The 23,589-nt window shown below is 40.7% G+C and overlaps 1 protein-coding gene across 2 annotated transcripts in view; it reads right to left on the reverse strand.

Annotated features, from left to right (window-relative positions):
* PSD (pleckstrin and Sec7 domain containing) overlaps positions 1-23,589 on the reverse strand; it is an 841,983-nt gene that overhangs the window by 128,677 nt on the left and 689,717 nt on the right. For both annotated transcript variants that reach the window (XM_069240342.1, XM_069240341.1), the window contains one exon: positions 16,628-16,671. In XM_069240342.1, coding sequence (XP_069096443.1) covers positions 16,628-16,671 — 44 coding nt within the window. The remainder of the gene's footprint in view (positions 1-16,627; positions 16,672-23,589) is intronic.

The raw sequence follows: 23,589 nt of genomic DNA on the forward strand, positions 1-23,589 counted from the left end.
AAGGTTTACCTCTCTGAACAAGTCTTTTAAGAGGTTGTCCTAATTAAGGTTCTAGCTATGGGTGGAGAGTAAAGTAGCTTGATATTGTGAAGGCTGGTACACTGTCTGAACTAGTCTTTAAAGAGGTACAATTAAATACATACTGGGCATATCAGGATTCCGGTTTTTACCAACCTCATTCTTCCTATACAACATGTGCAATGCTGGCAATGGGAAAGCATATATTGGAGAGAGTGAACCTTCCTTCCCAATTCTGTATGAAACAATATAGAGACTTATGGCATGTAAGGAATGTAGCTGGTTCTCTTTGGTTGCAAAGAGGTTTTATTTCCGGTACTGCCTTCACATTGGTGTCCATTAAAAAAAGTAAAAGCTAAAATAGTTTGTTCTATGTAAAATTTTACTAGATGTTACGATGTAGCTTCTGATGAGAGGTAACAAAAAAGACTGACTGCATGTTTACTTTCATAATAGTACTTTCATAATAGTATAATTTCCTTACACGAAAACAAAGATTTGATTTGTCCATCCTTTTTATATATCAGAGCTACACTAATGAGCAAGACCTTCTGCTCCTAAACCTGAAAGATATATAAGTAAAGGGGTAGATGACTGAATTTAAGGTTGATATGCAGGTCTACCCCCACAAGCCTTGGCAGAACTATGACGAACTATCTGAGAAATTCCAAATACATAGCCAGACACGTTTGATGCCAATATCATAAAAGAAGACAGCCAGGAGGACGTTGCTCATTCCAAGTAATCAGTGGCCTTCCTAAATATCCCTACAAATGTCAATAACTATGGAGAGACTTTATGGTCACACAATACAGGATACTTATGTGGGTTGTTTGCAAATTGAATGCTTACACCAAAAGATACAGAACACTGTCTTTTCTTAGAAGACAAAGTGGAAATTGCCTCTCTACAAGGGACTATGCTCAAATGTTAAAATGAAAGGGTTGGGGCAGCTGTATTTATCTACCTTTTCTTCCTATGCAGTGGGGGGGGGGGGGGGGTCGGGTAATCTTGGATGCAGCCAGGGTGTCATTCTGTCATGGACTAGTATACTCACAGGGTGGTTCCCTATACTTCACGGGAGCAGAATGATGCACAGATGACATCTCCCCACCTAGAATCCCCTTAACCGTCACTAATATAATGAAGGGCCAAGTGTGCTCCAAGGGAGAAGGGAGATAGGAATAGAGAGAAGAGACTGCCTTGTCTACATTCTCAGGTTTCACTCGTTATTTTCCACAGCCTGCTCCTAATAGCCTTGGAATATGCTGGTGACGCTGAGTAAACTGTTATACAAAGTCACAACATTAAAATCCCTACACTCTTCCCTATTCTAGACTATTTACTAATATTGATAATGCCCTGTTTAATTCTCATAACATCTAGATTAAGGTCTTTAGCTTCTCTTCTTTGAATAAAGATGTCTTGAAAACTCTTCAAAAAGGTAAATGTTCTTTTTACTCTTCTGTTCTTTTTGATACTATTTTCTAGTCTTTTATTAATTGTTACTTCTATTGTTTCTCCTTTTTTTATCTGTTATTACACTTCGGAACACTTCCTTTGCTCTTGCATTAAATTAGACACACATTGTTGATAAAATAAATTCAATGTTAATGTTGATTTAAGCTTTTTCTCTTTCAGATATTGTACATGCGTGACCCTGAAGGATGACAGGCTGCTATATTCTTCTCCTCGCCTGGACTGCGACCTTCAGATAAGTAATTCTTTCTTACTGGAAAATGTATTCTTGTCTTCTCAGGAGTTTTCTTCGACTGAAAACATCAAGTTTTCAGTCACAAAAAAGAGCCCAGCGCTAAAACAAGACACTAAGAGCCATATGTACGAACACATTTCCCCATAGACACAAAATGGGTAATACCCGTTGATACAGCTCCTAAACAAACGCGCTAAAACCGAACAACACTACTCCGAAAATCTATCTATAGTGTGCATGCGTTGAGGCAAGACGCGTTTGCTGCAATTACTCTGTTGAAGTGTGCCCCTCAGATAGTTGTGAATGTACTTCACTGGATTCTTAGAACTCTTGCAAGTCCTCGAAGGGGAAAGCACTAGTCGCTTTACTTAATGCGGATGCCATCTTCGTGATCCTCTGATGCCGCTTGAAATACCAGGTTGGTAGACTGTAGCATCTTGCAGCTGCAGAACATTTTGATATAGCCCTTCTCAGTATAGTAAAAGTGTTCTGCGGGGCAAAAATAGTATTGGTTTGGCAAGACCTGATACATTCAAACTGAGCTATTCTAAGGCGAACACAGAGGGAAACTATCTCATCCTCTACAACACGTTGGATGGGAGAGAGGTATGCATTCTGAATGTCTATGCTGCTAATAATGATGATAAACTGCTCTATTACAAAATACATGGCCTTCCAGCTATGTACACCGCTATTCCACCCATATGCATGGCTGAATTCCACTGCTAAACAGATAGGCTTCTTTACAAATAACCGAAACATGGTACAAAGCCGGGAGTGACACAAACAGCGAGGGAAGTGATGGAGAACATAGGGTGCACAGACATCTGTGTTTAATCGAACAGATCAAGAATATTATTGTCACTCCTTGACTGATTATACCTGTAGTAGGTTGCATAGTATTTTGGTTTCAAGGTTGACTGCTCCAGCTGTCTGATCGGTTCAATACTAGGGTAGATTTTGGTCAGATCACTTACCTCAACTACTGGAGTATGCTTTGGGGGGAGTTTCCAGAGCACAGCTTACATGGACGGAAACTCTTAGGGAAGCTTTATGTCCTGAAACCCTGAGTTCAGTATTTAGGACCTACCGCATGGGCAACTGGGGCACTATTTGATCTATGGTGAAATAATGTGATGCAATGCAGGAGGTGCTGGTATGGTGGGATGCTAAGGCCTCATACATAAGGTGAAGGAGATACTTTGAAGGAGACTTACGGCCGAGGAGTCGAGGCTGGCAAAGGTGCAGCAGAGATTGCATACCTCACCCAGTTGCTCAATTATGGTGTTATCTGCAAAAAGGTCTCTAGGAGACACTTTGGACAGGTTGGATAAATGCACTTTGAAGGAGTGTCATCGGCGGCTACACAGAAAGGGAGATAAACCTAGTAAATGTTTGGCTTGAATTCTTATGCAGAAATCTGACATTTCCTCTATATTGCCATTATGTAATCTCGACGGCGCAGTGTCAGCACAGTGTCCACAACACAGGCAGCCATTAATAGGATGCTGTCTGCCCACATACAGACTAGTTACCACAGCAGAGACGTGGCAGGTTGTCTAAATAATATTGGTTTTCCTGCAGATTTGTGAGACTCTTAGCAAGGAACTTGGGGGGGGGGGGGGGGGTGAAGGGGGAATTGCCCAAGAGGAGTGGAGGGAAATTGTAAAAACGATGCTGAAGGGCAAGATATCTGGGAGTGGTGGATTTCCCAGCAGAAATGTATCAGGCCTGAAGCATTGGTTGACTTAAAAAGCTACTTGAGACCCTGCAGTTGGGCCTCCAGGTAGGTGTTCTCCCTCCCGCTGTGAGAGATGGCATCATATGTATGCTGTTAAAACTTCAGGGTAACTCAATGGAACAATCATCATATTGCCCCTTGACCATAATTAACTTGGACACCAAAACATTATGCAGGATACTATCCACCAGACTGGGTTGGGTGGCTGGAGACTTGGTCTGTGAGAATCAATGTGATTTCATTCCTAGATGTAGTATGGCAATTAATATAAGAAAACTGACAAACGTAAGGCATTCTGTTATGGATAAAAAAGAGACAATGTATTAGTGTTGGTTGATCTAGAGAAGGCTTTTGACACGCTAAATTGGGTCTACTTAAAGGAAGTTCTTAAATGCATGGGATTTGGCACAGACGTTTGCAGTTGGGTGAATGTATTGTAAGCAATGCTAACAGCCATGTTTGTGAAAGGTGTTTTTGGCCTAACACACTCCATCACCTTCCTAGGTCACAAACAACATTCGGATTTTGAGAATCTGAAGACACATTTGAGGCTTTTCTCTTGAGGGAGTTTTTAAGAATTGTGGATTATCAATCACTGCCCATTAGCCAATCTCATCCACAGCAATGAAAAAGCCAAAGGTGTGCATTTACTAGCAGCCCAGGACTGGTTCCTGCACAGATACCCAGATTTGTTTCTGAACAGATAAATCAATCATGCAAAGAATAAAGAATGATCTATCTAAATGACTTAATTCTATTTTCCAGTCAATAAATTACAACTAGCTAATACTTAATGGCACTAAGACAACATTTCATATGCTGGGCAGAAACAATCTTGGACTCCTGTAGTACGCCCACATTTATGAGGTCCCCCTGAGGTGCATGGACGTCATTTAGGGGTCGCAGCCGCGACACCTGGCTTGCCCCTGTCGAGCCCTAACACTGCCTTTGCGACCCCTGGCCTCAGAGGTGGCAAAATCAGTGCCGGGATCACATAGGCAGCTCGAGCTAAAAGTCGAGTACATTTAGCTGAAGTATGAGCATCCCTGGCAGGTGAGGTGAGTAAAAAATGCTTTTAAATGTGTTTTGTGTGCATGCTTGCAGGTGAGAGTGTGTTTTTGTGAAAGTAAAGATCAAATGGCGTGTGATGTCACTACCCCTGGCATTTCAATGAATTGACGTTCATGCTAAGGTGCCTCGTCAGAAAGTTCACATTTCAGGCTTTACACTTGATATGGACTTGAGCCTCCTACAAATTAATATAGTTATGTCATGCATTTAGCAGCTGAAAGTCTGAGAAAAAATCTGAATAATTTGAGAGTGCTGCTGACAAATCATTTCACAACTGCAATATGAGATGCTTTCTATTTGGGTCTTCCAACCAATACGATTTGTAGTTTCCAACTTGTTCAGAATTGTGCAGGAATGGCAATTTTCAAACTTTGAAAATCTGATGTCGTTTCTGATGCTTGAATGTTGCTTCATGGGCTTCCGGGTCGCTGGACGGATTAAATTGAATGATCTTTGCTACTCCTTGGAAGCACACCACAGGAATTCAAAGCCTGCTGCCAAGATAAACTGCTGGCAGCTCGCTGAGCTTAGACAATCTGCCTTTGTTGAAGATGTTCCATACTTCGCAAGTAAGAACTGGGGATAGAGCATTCTCACTGGTTGCCCCCTCTGTAAGGAATGCGCTACCCACTAGCTTTGCCAAAAAGGAAAATCTCTTTACTTTTAGAATGGAACTGAAATCATACTTAGACTGTTAATCACCCTTTTGGATTCAGAGTGTTTGAGCATACAATTCTGTAGCATCAAGATTCCTTTAGGGATATGCTTACCCTTTATAAATTAATGCACTCACTCCCTCGAAAAATTGCAGCCTTGCACGTTTGGAAATTGCACACATGTGGCGAGTGCAAAAAGACACTGCCTTCCATACGGTGAACTCTGGAGCCGAACTTAGATAAAAGGCAAAAAAAACTGAGCTGTAACACCAATATTTGGACTGAGGAAAAGAATGACCTGCTCCCTCCAGAATAAAAGTAGAGTACACTCACTAAGTTGCTTCAGTTTATGATGCTAATTTAAATAAAGGAAGAGCCGGCAGTAAAAATACTTAAGAAATGTACTAGTAAGTGGTTATAAACTGCGGGACGGAGGATGGAAACAGTAGTGCTGTCATTTTCATGTTAAACAAGTCAGAGCAATGACTGCAGTAGCTCATTAGGCGTACTGAGGAAATGCATATAAATTAGAAAATACAATTCTGGCCCATCAATGCCTCATCGACATCATAGCCCTGTAGTACAAGTCAATGCCCACAAGACACAATTTTGAGAGCTTTCGCTGTCTTACTGTGGGCTTATAACCTGCGGAAACTTTAACCAAACATTGGTACAGAAGTATAAGCAAATCAAATGCTCAGGCACTGGTCACGTAATGTGAGCATCTGGGTAGGTGTGTTCATAAAGCTGTCATCATTTACAAAACACTAATATCTCCAACAAATATATATGAGTAATTGTTGACAAATCAATTGATTTGCATAAAGTATTTCTCCAAATATAGTTTGCTTACAAGTTAAGTTATGAAGCTGGCAGATGTTTATTTTCCATTGTATTCCATTTTGAAACGTGCATCTCCATTTGCACATAGCAAGTGCTGTTTGAAAGGTGAGGTCAAATGCCAAAGCTGTCTAAAGGTGTTCTTACTTCTGAGAAATACCAATAAACGCCTTGCTGGTCAGTTTCAGAATCTGCTACCAAACAGGTAGACAATGTAGACTGGCCTCATGTAACCGCAAGTAAAGCAGTCAGATTTTTTTTTTTTGAGGTGGGTTAAGAGGCAACCAGTATCAAATGTGCTAGTATCCTAAATAGTCACAGAAACTGTCAGAATGTTAACTTGTAACAGATCACTCAAAAATGCGGACACCTTTGCTAGATCTCCATGATGGGAAGAAGGATTTCATGATACAGACCACGGTCAGCAACAATGTACCTCCAGATTAGTCTTCTGGCAGTGGGTGAGACAGAACTGGGGGCAAAATGATGAAGTCTTGTCTAACATATCATGTCCAAAGGTCAGGGTTTAGATGAAGATACCTTCCATCAAATCTCCCTAGCGCAGGAACATAATATAGAATGTTTGATGCGTTATGCCTGATGCCTTCACCTCACGAGACACATTTTTAACAGTGACCACAACCTCTGCTTTTACTTATTTTCATACATGCTAAAGAAGCGCTATTAACCCCTTAACTGCTGAGGCTTCCTCCCCAACACCCCGCAAGTGCAGAGTCATTTTGGATGGTTGTGGGGTACTTGGCCTTAAGCATTCCCACCTTTGTTTTCCACAAAAGGTATCCAGGGAGCATTTGTTCTTCCCACATATTGGGGTTTCTAAAGGTAGCCAGGGTTGGTGGATTACCCTGGTGGAAGCCTAAAAATTATAAAAATATGGCAAAAATGTGTCTTTTTTTCTTTTTGGAAAAAATGTCAAAAAGGCTGTGCCAAAAAATGTACGTTTTGTTTTTTAAAAAAAGGGCAGCAAACCGTTTGGTGTGCTAAGGTCATTATCTTCCCAGATTTCAGGATCAGGCAGCTTCCGCCTTTCAGGAAGAGTTGTAAAATATCAATTTTTACCATAGTTTTCTGTATTTTTATAAGGGATAGTCAATTGTTCCTATATTTTGTGGTCTATTACCAATTTGCAATTTGTGGTGGAAACAAATGTAAAACCCATGGATGAACTAATTGTTGAAATAAAAATAATGTAAAAAATGGAAGTAAGTAGCAATGGGCCACATGTACAAGCACTTTTGGGATTACAAACTCTGAGATTTGCAAAATCACAGGATTTTCAAGCAAAAAACATATCATAAGTTGATAATTCTTTTTGACTCCTATCTATGAGCCTGACAGAATCGCAAATAAAGGGTGTGTGAAAGGAGAACCACCCCCATTTTTACAAGTTGGGGGGAAAGGTATTGAAGGTTTGTTACCGCAATTGCATTTGCAAATCAATGATCAGATAACAGCTCCTCAAAAAGGGGGGTTCTGTTTTGCAAAGTGGAAGAGGTCCCCTTCGAAAGTATTTTTTAAATGCTGTTTCTTTTATGGAAAAGTGGCTACATTTGAAAAAAAAGTTTTCTTTACTTAAACACAATCACTGACATGAAGGCCACCATCCCTGCGATTGTGGCCATTTGTAAAGGATTGCAAACTGCCTCCAACATAAAGAATATGCATTAGGAAAGTTGTGCTATGCACTCGATTCAGTATTTTGTGACCTGACCTATTTGTATGTACATAGGATGGCTCACAAAATCAGAACTGACTCTCAAAAGTCAGTGCATAGTTTGCAACCACGTTTTGCAAATCAATTCATAGTACATGAAGTCCAAGTTTTTCAGAGCCATAGAGTAGAGTGGTGCACTCAATAACACTGCACTCTATGCCTCGCTACTTTATGCCACTCCACTCTGTGCCACTGCACTCTACTGTAGTCTGGAGTGGCATAGAGTGGAGCAGAGTGGCATAGAGTTCAATGGCAAGGAGTGGAGTGGCATAAAGTAGCGAGGCATAGAGTGGAGTGTTATTGAGTGGAGTAGAGTAGTGCAGAGTAGAGTGAAGTGATGCAGATAAGAGTGTAGTAGCATAGAGTAGAGCAGAGTGGTGTAGTGTGCAGTGGCGTACAGCAGAGTGGCATACAGAAGAGTGGTGCAAAGAAATGCACACACTGGAGTGGAATATAGTGCAGTAGCGTAGAGAGCAGTAGAGTGGAGTGGTGCAGAGTAGAGTGCAGTGGAGTGGAGTGCTTCAGAGTAGAGGGCAGTAGCGCAGTGTGCTCTGGTGCATAGTAGAGTGGTATGACGTAAAGTGTGGTGGCTTGGAGTGCAGCGTGTAGAATAAAGTAGAGTGGCGTACAGTGTAATGGCACAGAGAGGAGTGGTGCAAAATACAGTGGTATAGAATGGAGCGCCAAAGAATACAGTGACAAAGAGTAGAATGGTTCAGAGTAGAGTGTCAGAGTGCTGTGGTGTAGTGTGGTGCAGAATAGAGTGGCATAGAGCAATAGAGCACAGTGGTGCAGAGTGCAGTGGGGTATAGTGGTGCAGAGTAGAGCAGAGGTGTGTAGAGTGCAGCTGTAGCGTACTGTACTGGACAAAGTGGAACAACGCAGAAGAAACAATGTTTTACATCAGTGGTTCCCAAACTGTGGTGTGAGGACCAATGAGTCTCAGCAAAACCTCCTTAGGGGGTCCGTGACTGCTTAGAAAAGTAACTAATATTAACAGATTCATAAAGTATATTTAAATAAAGTGACTAAATGTACAACTGAAAAATAAAAAATAAAACGTACTGTACATGTTAAGGAGGCGTAAATTAAATTAACATCCTCAAATTGATTCACGTGAGCAGTGCAGGAGCATCAAACAGAATATACTATGGACGAAGTGTAGCTACAATTGAATTTAGAAGCTCCATCCTTTCTATTTTTTTTTTTATTATTAAATAGAATTGGTCATCATTTGTGTATGTGTTTGATGTAATGTTTACTTCTTTATTTTTTGTGTATTGTTTGTGTATTGCTTTACGGTTTCAATCATCGACAATGTATAGGTCTGGGTGGTCAGCTGCCAGTAATGACTCAGTGGGAGGGGAGGTCCCCCAATTCCAATAATGAATCAGTGGAGGTGAAATCCCCGGGTTCCAGCAATGATAAAGTGTTGTCCACAGAAGTCAAAAGGTTGGGAACACAGTTTTCCATGGGAAATGATATTTAGGGGACAAGAAATAATATTGCAGTGTTCTTTATTTGGAAGGCACACAGAATCACAATAAAACTTCACAGTACAAGGATATGCTATCTTGTGCCACAACAACGGACCTATTCTTTGTCACAGATGAGCTGATTTCTTTATTCTTAGGCAGGGAGGTGGGAGAAAGAAAAAAAAGAAACATGGAAGGGGTGCGTGCGGGTGGGAGGTAATAGAAACTACATGGGTGGGATATGGGAGAGAGACTGAAAATAAGCACTCATACTGAATGCTTAAACACAAAAAAGCACTTCCAAACAATGGAGCAGTAGAAGGACACAGTACTTCGTCCAAGCTCCAGGGTAAGGCCAAACATAAAAAAAGGACATGACGCAGGCATGCCAAGACAAACAGGAACAAAGGAAATGAGAGTGATGGTGAAGCAAACAAATTGAAAGCTGTGGGCAGGCTGCAAGCCAACTGTATGTAAACAAATGTATTGTAGACACAGCGCATGTGCTGTCTAGGCTAATCCTAAAAATAAAGTTAGGACATGAGGGAAGATCTTCTCTGAAACCCAGAGTTTATTTCATAAAAAAAGACCTACTGGTGCTCGCACCAGAAAGATTTGCTCTTATAGTGTGGAAGGCAAAGTATTCACGTCCCCTGCATTAATGATGAAATTAGGAGGACGAGAACGTCTTGTCATCCCCATTTACAAGGTTAAACTGAAGTATTTTTTCACACAAATGTACTATCAGGTTTACAAAAACATGAGTAAATACAGTGCCAAACAATTTTGACAAATGGATTAAAATACTCAAAAAGTTAAAAAAGAAAAAAAGAGCTAGAGGTATCTCGTCAGAAGACAATATAAAAAAAGTATCGGATTTTGGGAAGCTAAGCACAAAAACTTCCAGGGGGAGGAGGACATTTGAAAGGATGAAGAGCCTGCACGTCATATGAAGATAAAAAAGAAATGCTAAATCAGGTAATACCACAAGTGTTTTTAGACCTCGATTGAGTGTGCAGCTGCTTCCAGACCAAATATGATTAACAGAAACATAACTTTATTATGCACTACTGAACGAGGGGCTTTGGTTGCACTCACTTGCTTTTTATCATGAGCACAGCATTTTAGTGGCAGAACTGCTGTACCTCTGCTGAAAAAGAAGGCTTGTATTGAAAGTTTTGCCTTGTGGAAAAGTCTATGCTAAATACAGCATGACTAAATGGGTTATGGCCAACTATCAAGCTTATAAGCCTGATGAGTTTATTTTGAAAAGTTATGACAGAGGCAGTAGCCCAAACATAATAACTGTGAAAATCATACATTAGTCAATAGACCTTGAAGATGGATTGTTATTACACAATGTTAAAACTTGCGGAGGTAACCTGTTGCATACAGTCTTTCAGAATATCTAATTGACAGGGATTTTGGTGTTGGTTACCCCCTCTGGCAAGCCTTTGAGGTAGAAGATTTCCACTGCAATCATCGTTGTTAGGCTGTCTTCAGAGGGGTGGTGTACTATTTTGCCAACCTTAATTTCGTACATATGGGTATTTCATAGCTGTACGGCTGAATGTTGCTTTGAGGGAAAATGTATGTTCTATACAGCAGTGCTGAGTTGATTACGGTGGCAAACCAATTTTCAAGGCTATGGATATGTTTGGTTCATTGGGGGAAATTCAGGTAGGTGACACAGGTGTGAGCTATTTATTATGGGACGTTACACTGAGGGCACCAGGCTTGATGAATTTATTGAGAATAATTTGTTCAACCTCATAGGCACTTAAAAGTGGGTTGTTATTATACAACAGTAAAGACTGTAGAGAGGTATTTTGAACATGGATTCTCACACGTAAGAAGCAAAGGTTTTGGTCGCCCTTGCTTGCAAATTCTGCCGGTAGACTATTTGCACTGTGAAAATCATTTCTAGATCCTGTTAGATTGACCAGCTTGACCCTCATTATGACCCCTTTTCTAGATGGTTGGTATATTACCATCCCGCTTGCAATTAATGTAGTACCACTCAGCCTTTTTATGCTCTATTTCTTGCAACGGGCTTTGCTTCTCCTGCATTTTTACCATATATGTGTACATTATTAGGTGTCCTACCCTTTTGCATTGCCTTTCTTTTTTCTTTTTCGCTCGAGGTCCTGCTATCTACCCTTGTGGGGCTCATCTTCAAGATGGCAGGCTATTTTTCACAATGCCTCCATCCGGTGTGGGGCCTTCACAACCTTCATCCATTTTATGACATCAGTGCATGCTTCTGTTCCGATTTCATATTTCAGTACGTACGTTTCGATACAATTTTGTACTTTCATTATCTTAATTAGTTATTTTATTTTCAGGTTTCTTTCATCCTCTTTTTTAATCCTCTATTTTTGTTCTTACTCCGAGGGTATAGCTCATTTTTATTCCCTTCAAAGATGGCCACTATTTCGTTTTCCAGACTCTATTTAACTCCGCCCCTTCTTGGCCCTCATGTCATCTGATCTCGATTGGCGCGCCTCTGGGTCTGCACTCACCGCTTCAATCTCACCGAAGTCTCTACAGCCATCACCTTTGGATGCAACTTGCTTCCGGACACCAAGGGAATTCAATGTCTGACGCACCTCTTGCTACTGCTTCGCCCTAATGTGGCGGCCCCGCCATACACCAGTTAGTGACTAGATCTGTTCAGGTAATCTTTGCACACAGCAGGCCCTGGTGTTCCCACATTTCCCTTGCAACGATCATCTCAATTCTTTCTTCCTTTCTCACACTCCCTGGAACCAGTTATTTTCACTGTTTCGCTCCCTAATTCTTCTCCATTTGTTTTCTTTTTTAGTGTTTTCTTCTCCACTTGTATGTAAGTAACCTACTATTAAACCAGTACTTTACTATAGACTAATGTGCCTTGAAGTTCTGTTTTTATATTCTAACATGTCTATTCTCTAATGTGTTCTTACTTATTGAACTCATTCTGGCTCCATTCCTTTAGAGTCCTTATGATAATCCCTTAGTGTACTATGAGTTTGAAACGTTGTTGACATTAAACGCAGACCTCTGCAACATTTGTGTTTCTTGATATGCACAATGATCACTAATGCGATTCACACCTGCGTATCGCTCTAAAGAGAGTACCAAGCATGTTCAACACTGAAATCTGTTTTTCAGATTTTAAAATGTATTTTTTTATTAAATGGCTAATGGTTAATAATAATGGTGTATACTATGCCTATATAACCCCATGCCCCTCCAGTGATTCTTGTGTTCCCCTTGTTTTTGTCTAAAACAGACACACAAAGCACAGTGGTTTTCGCAAACACATCTTGGAATGATAATTTATTTTATAAATTTAATTATTAAATCATATTTATTAGTTACAAAATGTCACATGCTATTTGGCATTCTTATTGGTAAATTTTATAATTGTGTGGCTTAAAACATGATTATATAACATATCAAAAAAATGATTCTCCATAACCCCAGCATGTTACTGTTACAATATAACGGGTTCATACCCAAGTAGCATGACCAAAAATACCAATTTATAGCCATAGGGGAAATGGCAGAATTAACGTCAATATATAAGACTGTGCTCGACTTGTAGATAAAATATTCACCGTCCTTAATACAATCCCAACTGGCCAATCCAATTCATTTGAAAGTATGTGTCCATTTGGTATGACCGAAGGGCCTCTCTGCCATAGATGATAGGTAATTCATTTAGACCACTCGAGCCCCGGTGGGCAATCTAACTAGATATTAGATGCTGCGTTATAATATGATCACATACCCTAACGTGGTACATTTGTATCTCATAAGCCCATGTCATCTTCTTGTTTGACATATTATCCAAAACCTCATCCATCCCGTTTGTGTCCTTGAAAGGAAACAATTGGCTTAATAACCAAAAAAAGAAAAAAAATCATTAAAATAAAACATATTGTTTAGCAAAAAAGGAAGGCCTTAGAAATGTCAGAGTTAAAGAGGCAAATAATGCATATTTAAGCCAATGATTTCTAAATGTATAAACACTTTTTGGTCTATGTTCACACCCTCAGATTCTCTGGCATTTGATTCCATGGTGTATTAGGACTCCCGTCTCCTCAGTCCATTTTACCGGTCACCTCTCCCAGGGTTCAGTGGAACCTGATCCAAAGCATTTAAATAATTGTTGATCCCTGTGAAAAAACCCTTTAGTGTGGTGACCTCCACTGCTGTTTTTTTGGCTCTCTGAACAGGGGCGCTGCTAAACACTGCGCTCTGATCTCTAAAGTTTACAAAAATTCAACCTTACGTTTCTGTAAGGCCATAATATATTGTGCAGAATACACCCATGGAATATAAAGTTAAATGTCACCTGTAGAGTGCAGGACTTCTTGTGCCATCCACCAATGTGACAAAGGAAATAATGGCTTCAGGCCTACCGTTGTAGTTTGACTGCTGCATTGAAAAACCTGTAGTGCAAAATGGTAAAATAGCCTTTTTCGACAGGTAAAAACCTCCCTTTTAAATATTAGTAAGTCATCCTTATGAAAGCATTGTAGCCCACAACGTATGGTGTATGGTATATACAAGTGAGACATGTAGAAAATTAATGTTACAATGTCCCTACAGTAACAAGGCCCTATAAGTTATTTTCACTTGGAGAGGCTAGCTGTGCTACGTATCAGAGTACAAATTAAAATAGGGCACTGTATAATGTGAATGAAACCAGTTAGAAAAATAATTAAACAACTATTTTTAATAGTTGTTAGCAATCCATTTCAATGGTGAAGTTTAATTTGTAATAAATATTCAGGAAAAGTAACTTTTAAAAATATACATTTCACCTGCCAGAAGTTCCTGATGGCTAATTTACATGAACTTTCCAGCAACTCCCAACCTGTACCTGGCCTGAATGAAGAAGAGAAATTCTTCTCAGGAGCTACACAACTGGTCACAGAGGTTAACAGGTCGACCTGGATGGGGAAGGATGGCTCCTTTTATCTCAGCAAAATGATGGGGGACTGCCATCCTGTTGGCCCAACAATATCAAGTCCTGCACAACAAGTCTGTTTGAGCTTCATGTAACACTCTGGTGCACTTGCAAGTGAGCACAGAGTATGCCCAGACCATTCTTGTGTATCCCAAGTCAAGTGCTGAGGAACCCAGATTTTGCCTTATCAGACCTCTGACTCCTGCTTTGTTCTGGGCACACAGCTTGTGTCAAAATGGATTTTAGTGTTATTTGTGTGTGGACACCAGTGAGTTACATAATTCAATCTGCTACACACTCCCCGTCTTCAGAGGTCAGGTTTAATGTGGCTGAAGACTTTGGCCATCTTGACATTGGCCTGGCACATGGCATTTTGGGACTGTTTGTGGAAAAGTAAATGGAACTACTGAAAAAGTTGATAAGGATGCCCCATGACTTTTCCCCCCATTGGTTAGGGAGCGACAAGGACTAGACCTGTTCCCGCTTGTACCAAAGAAGTAGACACCAAGGGTCAGTTAGCTGACCTCCTGTGTGGCTACAGGGACACAACAACTTACAAGAGGCCGTTTCCTGGAACTTATCAGCTTAACAGTGGCAACTGGAACTTGAACTGGACTATACAAGTGGCTTCTGCTAAAACCCAGTGAGTCTTTGGGAGCCCTTCTGAGGTCCCTGGGGGCTCTAGGGGTGTACTCCTGTGGTTGTTTGGCCACTAAAAGAAGTTTGGAAGTGTTTGAAAACCTTTTGCTATAGAACTCAAGAGCTTCAAGGGAATCTACTGCCAAGAGTATTTGACCAGCAGTTCCATGGAGCTGGTTTGAATTTCAGGGTTTTCCAGCACAAAGAGTTATGCATCTCTGAAAAAATGACAAAGTTCCTTTCTGTGTTGGGACTAAGAAACATTTTCAACCAGAAATCTCAGAAGCTCCATAGCTTTAGCTGGACCATACCGACTGATTAATCCAACCTTCCGCAGATACAATTTCAGCTCTGCCCTGCATGGAGAAGAAATCCAACAAAGCTCTTTTTGGGATTGAGACTTACAATTTTTTTGAACTTGTCTACTTCTATGCTCCAGCGGGACCAATATATTTAGTGTATCCAACCTGCACTCTATCATGGTCAGCCTCAGCTCTCGCCTACATCCTCATCTACCACGACCACTAGCACTTTGCTGTACTATTTTCACTCAAATCTTTATACTCAAAACTTTAAAAATGCATATTTCTCATTCTTCTTATTGGATTTTTTTTTGCGTTGTCACTTTGTTTATTACTGTTTGATTATTATCATAAATTGGACTGGAATTTTGACTGTGTAGTGTCTTCAACTTTTTAACTCTTTTGATACTTCTAAAGGGTTTATACATTTTCACTTAGTTAAGCCGATCTGATTTGTGCCATAGCTGGCAGGGCTGAACACAGGTTGACATATTGAAACCAATGACTGGACCCATAAAGTTCTAAATAAGAAGGCCTTCTGGGAATGGTATTGTCCACGGTGTAATAATATTTTACCATTCCAAGACTGTTTCCATATTTAGAAGCGTTATTTCCACCATCATGGATTTGTTCAACAACAATACACTATGCACAATACCTTTACTATGGGCACCCAGTGAAATGTTTAGTGGGCACAGGGTACCATTGCCTACCATTGTCTTTTTTCTTCCAAAATGGCTATCACCTTGTTTCGAAATGGTGACAGGAACTTTTGAGCCTTAAACCAGCAATACATTATGTACAATAGCACTGCAGGACAGACCACCTGCTGTTATGTGTATGTAACTTTATTTTGTACTGAAAGCATAAGCCTACCATGTTTAGTTGGCAGCAGGTTTTCTTTTTCTACTTTTACTCTTTTAATATATCTTGCATGAGCTTATTAAGTTTGTATGTGTTTAGCTGTAGAAGGGAAACCGGTGGGATAACAGAATGAGTCAGTGGAAGAACAAGTGGATCCTTGAAAGCAATGATGAGTAACAGAGTGAATGCATGATGACTTACTGAACGCCTAAACACACCAGTGATTGAAGCGGCATCTCAATTATAGGCCAGATCTATTGCCAATGCATGTTTTTTTGTACCATGGCTTCTTCTAGAACTGGGGCAAGAGAGACGTGTAAGTGATGGGCAATGTCTGTAGGTGAAGACTAAAATTTTCACCTATATGTTTACTCAAGGATTTGGTCCATGCATCCATATATATTGCTTTTGCCATTTGGGGAGTCTTCAACCAAAGCTATAGCAACCTTAGCCATAGGCCTAACACTGAAAGTTTGCAAAATTAGCCTTTTATACTAAAACTGAACATTTTGGCCAAAAAGGGCACGATGAAACTGTATATTAACATGCAACACAATAGTAATACTTTTGGTACTAATATTAAGAAAACTGATAGACTTATTTGCTACTTACATTGTCCACTGCAGCTTCTCATTCTTAATGGAGCTATACAACGCCTAAAGAGATAAAATCGAGAAGATCCAGTTAGTCGTGAATATAAGATTACACTTTACAACCATTTAGTACAAAATTGGGAGGAAGAAGATCTTGTGGAAAAAATGACAAATACAGTTCTTGTAGTGTAATTAAGGTGGTCCTAGGGCCTCATTTAGAGTTGGGTGGTAATGAAAAAAACAATGGTTACTGGAGAATCGTCAGAGGAGAATACACTAGAGAATTTTCCTCCACTGTAGGAAGAGCATGATGGTGAACATTTTTCAAATTGTTTTTCCTTCAGGTTTATCATCATTTCCTTCCCAAATTAGAGAATATTCTGCTACAACCTGACTCTAAATTAGGCCCCTAGGCTGCTTTTCAAACACACTACTGCTTAATGCTGTTATTTAACTAGCCATAATCAATATTTTCTTTTTTTAATCAAAGTGTTTTGGTTCATAAACTGAACCAAATGAACAGCATGACATTTTAACCTAGCTTGTATATCTTGCGCTCTTTACTGAAAAAGATAAGCTTTTTATTAGAACGTTGGAAAGTTGAGAACTCCACTGAAGACAATTGAGTAGCTCCGGTTTTACAACAGCTGGTATAAGCCCGAAGCTCTAACATTCCAGTTGTCTTCATGTTGCTCTCTTTTCAATTTAGTACATTCTATCCTTAGTGGGTGGAATGTTCTAAGAGCCTTCTAGCCCTTCTGCCTTGGGCTCCACAGAATGTTGAAGGCCCTCTTCCTCATCATAGGATATAATACCTAAGGTTAACCTCACTTCTTGTAAACTCTTATAAAGATCTTATATAGATCCTGGCCTAAATCATCCCATTATTCTAATTTTGAAGATTGCTAGGCTCGCTAGAAAGTTTGTCTTAGTGAGGTCCACACTAATTTCCTTGGAACAGGAGTGTGCCTTCTTACCCCGTGGTTGCTGTGGTGCCACTGATGTCAAGGGACCTAGCTAGCCCTTCTGTGCAATCTTCTTGGGCACCATTTGAGAACAAACTATTAATATTTTTAATCCAACCATGCCCTGCATGGTATTTCCTTTCCTTTTCGTATTTCGGAAAGGGGTTTAGTAATTGGAAGGGGTTATCCTATTTTAATTAGTAGCGGAGTCCTGATGGTGGAGGTGGGGACTCATTTGTTTTTTTTTCAGGTGGGTAAAGGGATGTTTCTTACTGGGAGGGTTCACTTGCGTTCACATTGTGTTTAAAAATAAAATGGCCTCAACTTGCTTATGCTTTTAACCTCTCTTCAGGTCCATTTTTGCACCTCGACTGATGTAGCATTTGGGAGGCTAAAGAACAGGATGCAAGATACAGGCTCAAGACTGGAGTGAGGAAAAGGATGAGAATTATTTTAGAATGGCCAAATCAGGAAATAATAAGTACAAGCAGCGAGCTCTAAAGACACCAGGCACATAATGGTCCCCAAAAGAAACATTTAAGCTGAGACTTCTTCACACACATAGTAGCCTTGCATGGGGTCCCGATTTTGGTATTTACAATGAGTATACTCTATGTCATTTAAGGACCATCATTAAATGCTTTCATGGCTCACTCTACTCACTGGTCAAGCATCTATCTTTTAAGTCTATGGATCTCCTCTTTACACAAGACCTCAATGAAAAAAAGGCCATACTTCAGAATGCCTTCTTCAACCATCCATTCCAGGGCAAGTAAAAGAGACTTAGTTGCCGGATTTGGGAGGCCCATGGGAACAGTCTCTACTCTTCCTTGACCCTCATGAGACACTCTTTCCTCCCAAACCCCCGCTGCTGATTACTGCTCCAAGTTAGTATTCTCAATTTCTCCCCTTGGGGATCTCTAGCAGAAAGAACAGATCTACATGCAAACCCACTGTTCCCTTCCTCTGGCCTTCGCTTGCACAGTTTCTTTCTTCTCTTTAGAGGCTGAATCCTCTTTTTCGTCACTACATTGCTGTCCGATAGTAGTGACCATTTTGGGATGCCTCTGGGCTCTGTGAGTGGGATGCCTGTGTGCATTCTTCAACAGCATCAGTTAGTTAAACAGCAATGTAACAGAAAAGAGAACACATTTTACCAAATTAATATCAAGCCAGACAATGCGTCTAACAACCCTTCCAGATGGTAATTATCTGAATTGGTAAAAACCTCCAACTATCTACACTAAACAACACTATTGCAACACATATACAACCAAATATTTACAAGAAGGCAGTACACTACTGATCAACAATTCAATCAGTAAATAAATACTGGTCTGTAAAAGAATCATTGAGATCAGGTTGTAAAGATTCAGAACTCAGAGAGCACTAAAGGTCCAAAATAACATTATTCCTATACACAGTTCTGTAACATAAGTTAATAAAACACACTCTTAAAAATCTTCTGGATTAAAGTCAAACCATGGAATGCAATTCTGGAGTATACTGGCAATTGATGAAGCTTATGGCGCATGCCAATAGTCCATCACCTCTTTTTAAGCCAACAATGTTTTGTGGTACAATTTTGGAGCTGAGTCTGAGAAGCCAATTGGACAGAATCCATCCAGGTGTAGCCGTTTGGTGGTAAACTTAGGAGGAAGTCCGCCGTGTTGGTGCTCTTACATTGTGGGATCTAATGGCTACATGATACACCATTTAACCAAACTTTTCTCGAGGAATGTTGAAGCCAGACAGAAAGCTGTGTTCAAGCATAAGACTGTGGATGATAACACCCCACAGAAGGCGCTTGGTGCTACCCTCTCTAATGCCCCCTTGATCTTTTGACCGCTTATTCTCAACTTTGCAGGTTTGAAAAATCATTTTAAGTATGTTGTTTTTAAGATGTGTTTTGAACATATTCTTATGATCCCCCAAATCCTACTCTGAGTGGGCAGGATCTCTCTAGTAGCACTCACAGTTAAAGCCTATCTCCATATATGGGAAATGTATTAGCTAAAAGAACTGTAACAAACTGAAGTGGAATATTTTCAAATCAGTTGTGCTCTTCTCTTCCACACTGACAAACGATTTCAAACACAAGTCTGTGGCTCTCAGTTGTAGCCATAGTTCTTTAGTTCAGGCATGTAACACTGAGTGCTTGGGAACGTGATTGTAACACTGAGTGTTACAGACCTATTGGGAATACCTAAAAGCTCAGTTACAAACAGCTGCCATTACTATCTAACCAAATTAATTAGTTAGTTGGTCTCTTTAACTTCTCTCAACAAAAAATCCTTTTGTCAAGGTAAATGTCTCATTAAGACATAGGCCCTCATTCTGACCTTGGTGGGCGGCGGAGGCCGCCCGCCAAAGTCCCGCCGTCAGGTTACCGTTCCGCGGTCGAAAGACCTCGGCGGTAATTCTGACTTTCCCGCTGGGCTGGCGGGCGGTCGCCTTCAGGCCGCCCGCCAGCCCAGCGGGAAAGAGGCTTCCACGATGAAGCCGGCTCGGAATCGAGCCGGCGGAGTGGAAGCTGTGCGACGGGTGCAGTTGCACCCGTCGCGTATTTCACTGTCTGCACAGCAGACAGTGAAATACATTTAGGGGCCCTCTTACGGGGGCCCCTGCAATGCCCATGCCAGTGGCATGGGCACTGCAGGGGCCCCCAGACCCCCCTACCGCCATCCGGTTCCCGGCGGTCGGACCGCCGGGATCTGGATGGCGGTAGGGGGGGTCGGAATCCCCTCGGCGGCGCAGCAAGCTGCGCCGCCTTGGAGGATTCAATGGGGCGGCGGTACACTGGCGGGAGACCGCCAGTGGTGCCGGTCCGACCGCGGCTTTACCGCCGCGGTCGGAATCCCCATTGGAGCACCGCCGGCCTGTCGGCGGTGCTCCCGCGGTCCTCCGCCCTGGCGGTCTTTGACCGCCAGGGTCAGAATGACCGCCATAGTAATGAGATGTATCTTGCACTGTCCAAAGACAAAGTATAGAACTCAAGCACATTCAAAATAATGTGGTCTGAACAGGAAAGAGTACATTATATCAGCACTTCAGTCATTATCAACTTTAAAAAATATTTTGCTAATTTTTGGTACACAGAGCTTATTGCAGTGTTAGGCAAGGTTCTGATACAAAAGTTATCCAAAAACGGTCTCAAGCAGCTATGTTCTTACCAGCAAAACCTTCTTTGTGTTCCATCTGTCAGAATGGGAGAAACATATTAGCCATTCTATGGGCCAAATAAGGAACAAACTTGCTGTTCATTTTAGGATAAAAGACCACAATAAACCCTTTCCAACAACATGAAACCATAGTTTCCTCTCACTCTAAGTGACTGCTAAGACACCCAGTCCAGTACATTGGTAATACTCCAGATTTTGCCCTTGCTTGAATCTTGATCTCAATAATATTCATTAGGGACCATAAATTCATCAAAAGGATTTGAATCATTAGTACAGTTAAAGAAACCTTTAAGAACCAAGTTGTCAGCTTAAAAACCATTGTGCTTTGGCAATTTCAGATGTAAAATAATTCTAGATATTGAAGATGGATTGTTCTGATGCCTTGAATATTTTTACCAGGTACCATAAATAATTTTCTGGGCCTATTTTATCTGGGTCTCTTTCTTTACTTGAAACAAATGCCTAAACATGGAAAATGAGAACATCACATGTTAAATGCATATCTAGCTGCTATTCTCCAGACTTCAGTATGCCGTTTAGTTTAGTGACTCATTAAGAATGAATATTAATGATGCGTAATGATGCATAAATTCCTACTAAGTAGGCCAGTATAAAAACTTTCCATCAAATTTGTCTCTAAATTAATCTGAACAAACTTTTATGTATAAATGCAATGTATAACCTTACAATTACTCCCAATACATGACAGTTTTAGAATTCGCGGTATACATATCTGAAAAAAATGCAAACCATGATTTGGGAACTGAAATTTCACCTTAGACCAACTCAGTTCTGTAGTATGCCGTGACATGCTTAAGATTATTATCCATTCCATAGCATTTAGGCACAATGGTTAAGATCTACTGCACTCTGCTCAATCTAAATAAACAAACTTGTCATCAAAATGTAATCCAAATACATGAAATCCTAAAATATTTCGAACGTAAACCCTAAAACTCGGGAGTTATATAAAAACCTTAAAATCTTAAATATTTTACCCGCTAAATCAGGGCTGCAGTATAAGGCTTGTCTTAAAAGTGACAAAACAGGAGTGGATCTAGGGGTTACTATTTCAGATTATTATAAAACGCCAACAGCAAAACAAGGATGTAGAGAGGGTGAGAAGTATCTTAGATGTAAGGAAGAAGGCTGTGGGAACCACTCTACGTAACACATTTGTAGTTGGGCTTTGCCTAGAGGAGGATGCACCGTTATTGAACCATAGCTGCGGAAGGTAAAATGAACAGGGCGCAGAAGTGTGCAAACATAGAAATAGAAATGGGGGGAGGGGGTTCAACCGCAATTACTGTGAAGGGGGACAGAATGAACACACGGAGAAAGAAAGAGAGGTGGTACTATCATCAAAATAAAGTTTCATCCCGGAAATAACAGACTAGAAGAGTCAAGGACATGTCAACAAAATTAAGCAGGCGTTTCAAGAGCAGTACAATGCATGTGAAATGGAAAGAAAGAGGCTATGTGAAAGAAGCATTACATTATATATTTTGATAAACAGAAAAGTTACATAAAACCAATTGACTGCAGGGAACAACCTTTCAGCTGCGGAGTGGATGTCCGTGACTTCAAATTGGACTAAAGCACATGCAGAAACAGTCTGACAAAAGTAGTTAAGAAAAGTGAGTTGACTAAATGGATCTGGCGGTTTATATTCGCCACCACACTCATCGAGCAGTTGTCAGTCATTCTTAATTAGACGCTCAATCAGCAAGACAGCAGGCTTGGGACTGAGTCTAGTGGCGGTGAGACAGCTCTTCTGAGCTATTAGGTTGGGGCCCACTTTTCATTTACTGCCTTTCCTGAAATGTCATCGTGCTATTAAGTGGAGACTGTAAAAAGAAGAAAAAAAGACAAAAGCTCTCCGCTTACCAAATACTGGCATAAACATACAGATTTTGCATTAAATCATTTCCGCAGTTCTCCCGCAACGAACTAAAATATTATGTGTACGGAAATAGGAACAATTTGATGGGCATGTCAAAAACATCAACTGAGGGTATGTATAACAGTGTATGACTTTTGCATTTTTGTCAAAAAATGGTCCGGAGATGTTTTTCTAAAGGTTTTATTCATCGATTTTTGCAGTAACTGCAGCTTAATACAAAAATATATCAAAACAGTGTACAGCTCAACATAGACGTCGTGTGCATTACATCTCCTAACCCACAGTTCAGATACAGTTCTACAGCTTTTCATGCGACAGGAGGGAAGGATTCCGGGGCTGTGCCCACCAAGGGTGAGGAGGGGCGGGGAATTTGGGGGAGGAGGGTATGTGGTTTCAGTTTGGGCTTCAATCTCTACCTCAGTCCCAATCTGCCTTTCTGGTCTCACTGTTGCATAAGGATTTGAACTGTCATCTCAGTTCACAGGTCTATGTCCCGCAGTATGGATACAACTAAGAAAGGGGTTAAATGAAGAAAAGGTGGGAAATCAAGAGGAGATTTGGGTGGCACTCCACCACAATGTATTTGATAACAGAGAGATATTGGACTTCCCACTTGAATACGATCTGATTGTATATCATTTTGCCAAAACATTCTTCCACACCAACATTTTAATTGGTACAGAAGGAAAGTTTACTTACCTGCGGTAACAATCTTTCTGGTGGATACTCTTATCTATCTGCAGATTCCTCACCAGTAGAACAATCCAGGCACCAGACTTGATCCAGAAAACTTCAAAGCTTCCAAGTCGCCTGCAGAGGGCGCTGGACTACGGAAGAGAAGTCAGGCAAGGTCACCATGGCCATAAATCACCCGCTCTGATGCAGAAACACCAGTTTTGCTCCTTTTTTCCAAGCCTTTAAGGCGAGAGGG

This window comes from Pleurodeles waltl, chromosome 6 (genome assembly GCF_031143425.1).
Source record: "Pleurodeles waltl isolate 20211129_DDA chromosome 6, aPleWal1.hap1.20221129, whole genome shotgun sequence".
In the NCBI taxonomy this organism is placed as follows: Eukaryota; Metazoa; Chordata; class Amphibia; order Caudata; family Salamandridae; genus Pleurodeles; species Pleurodeles waltl.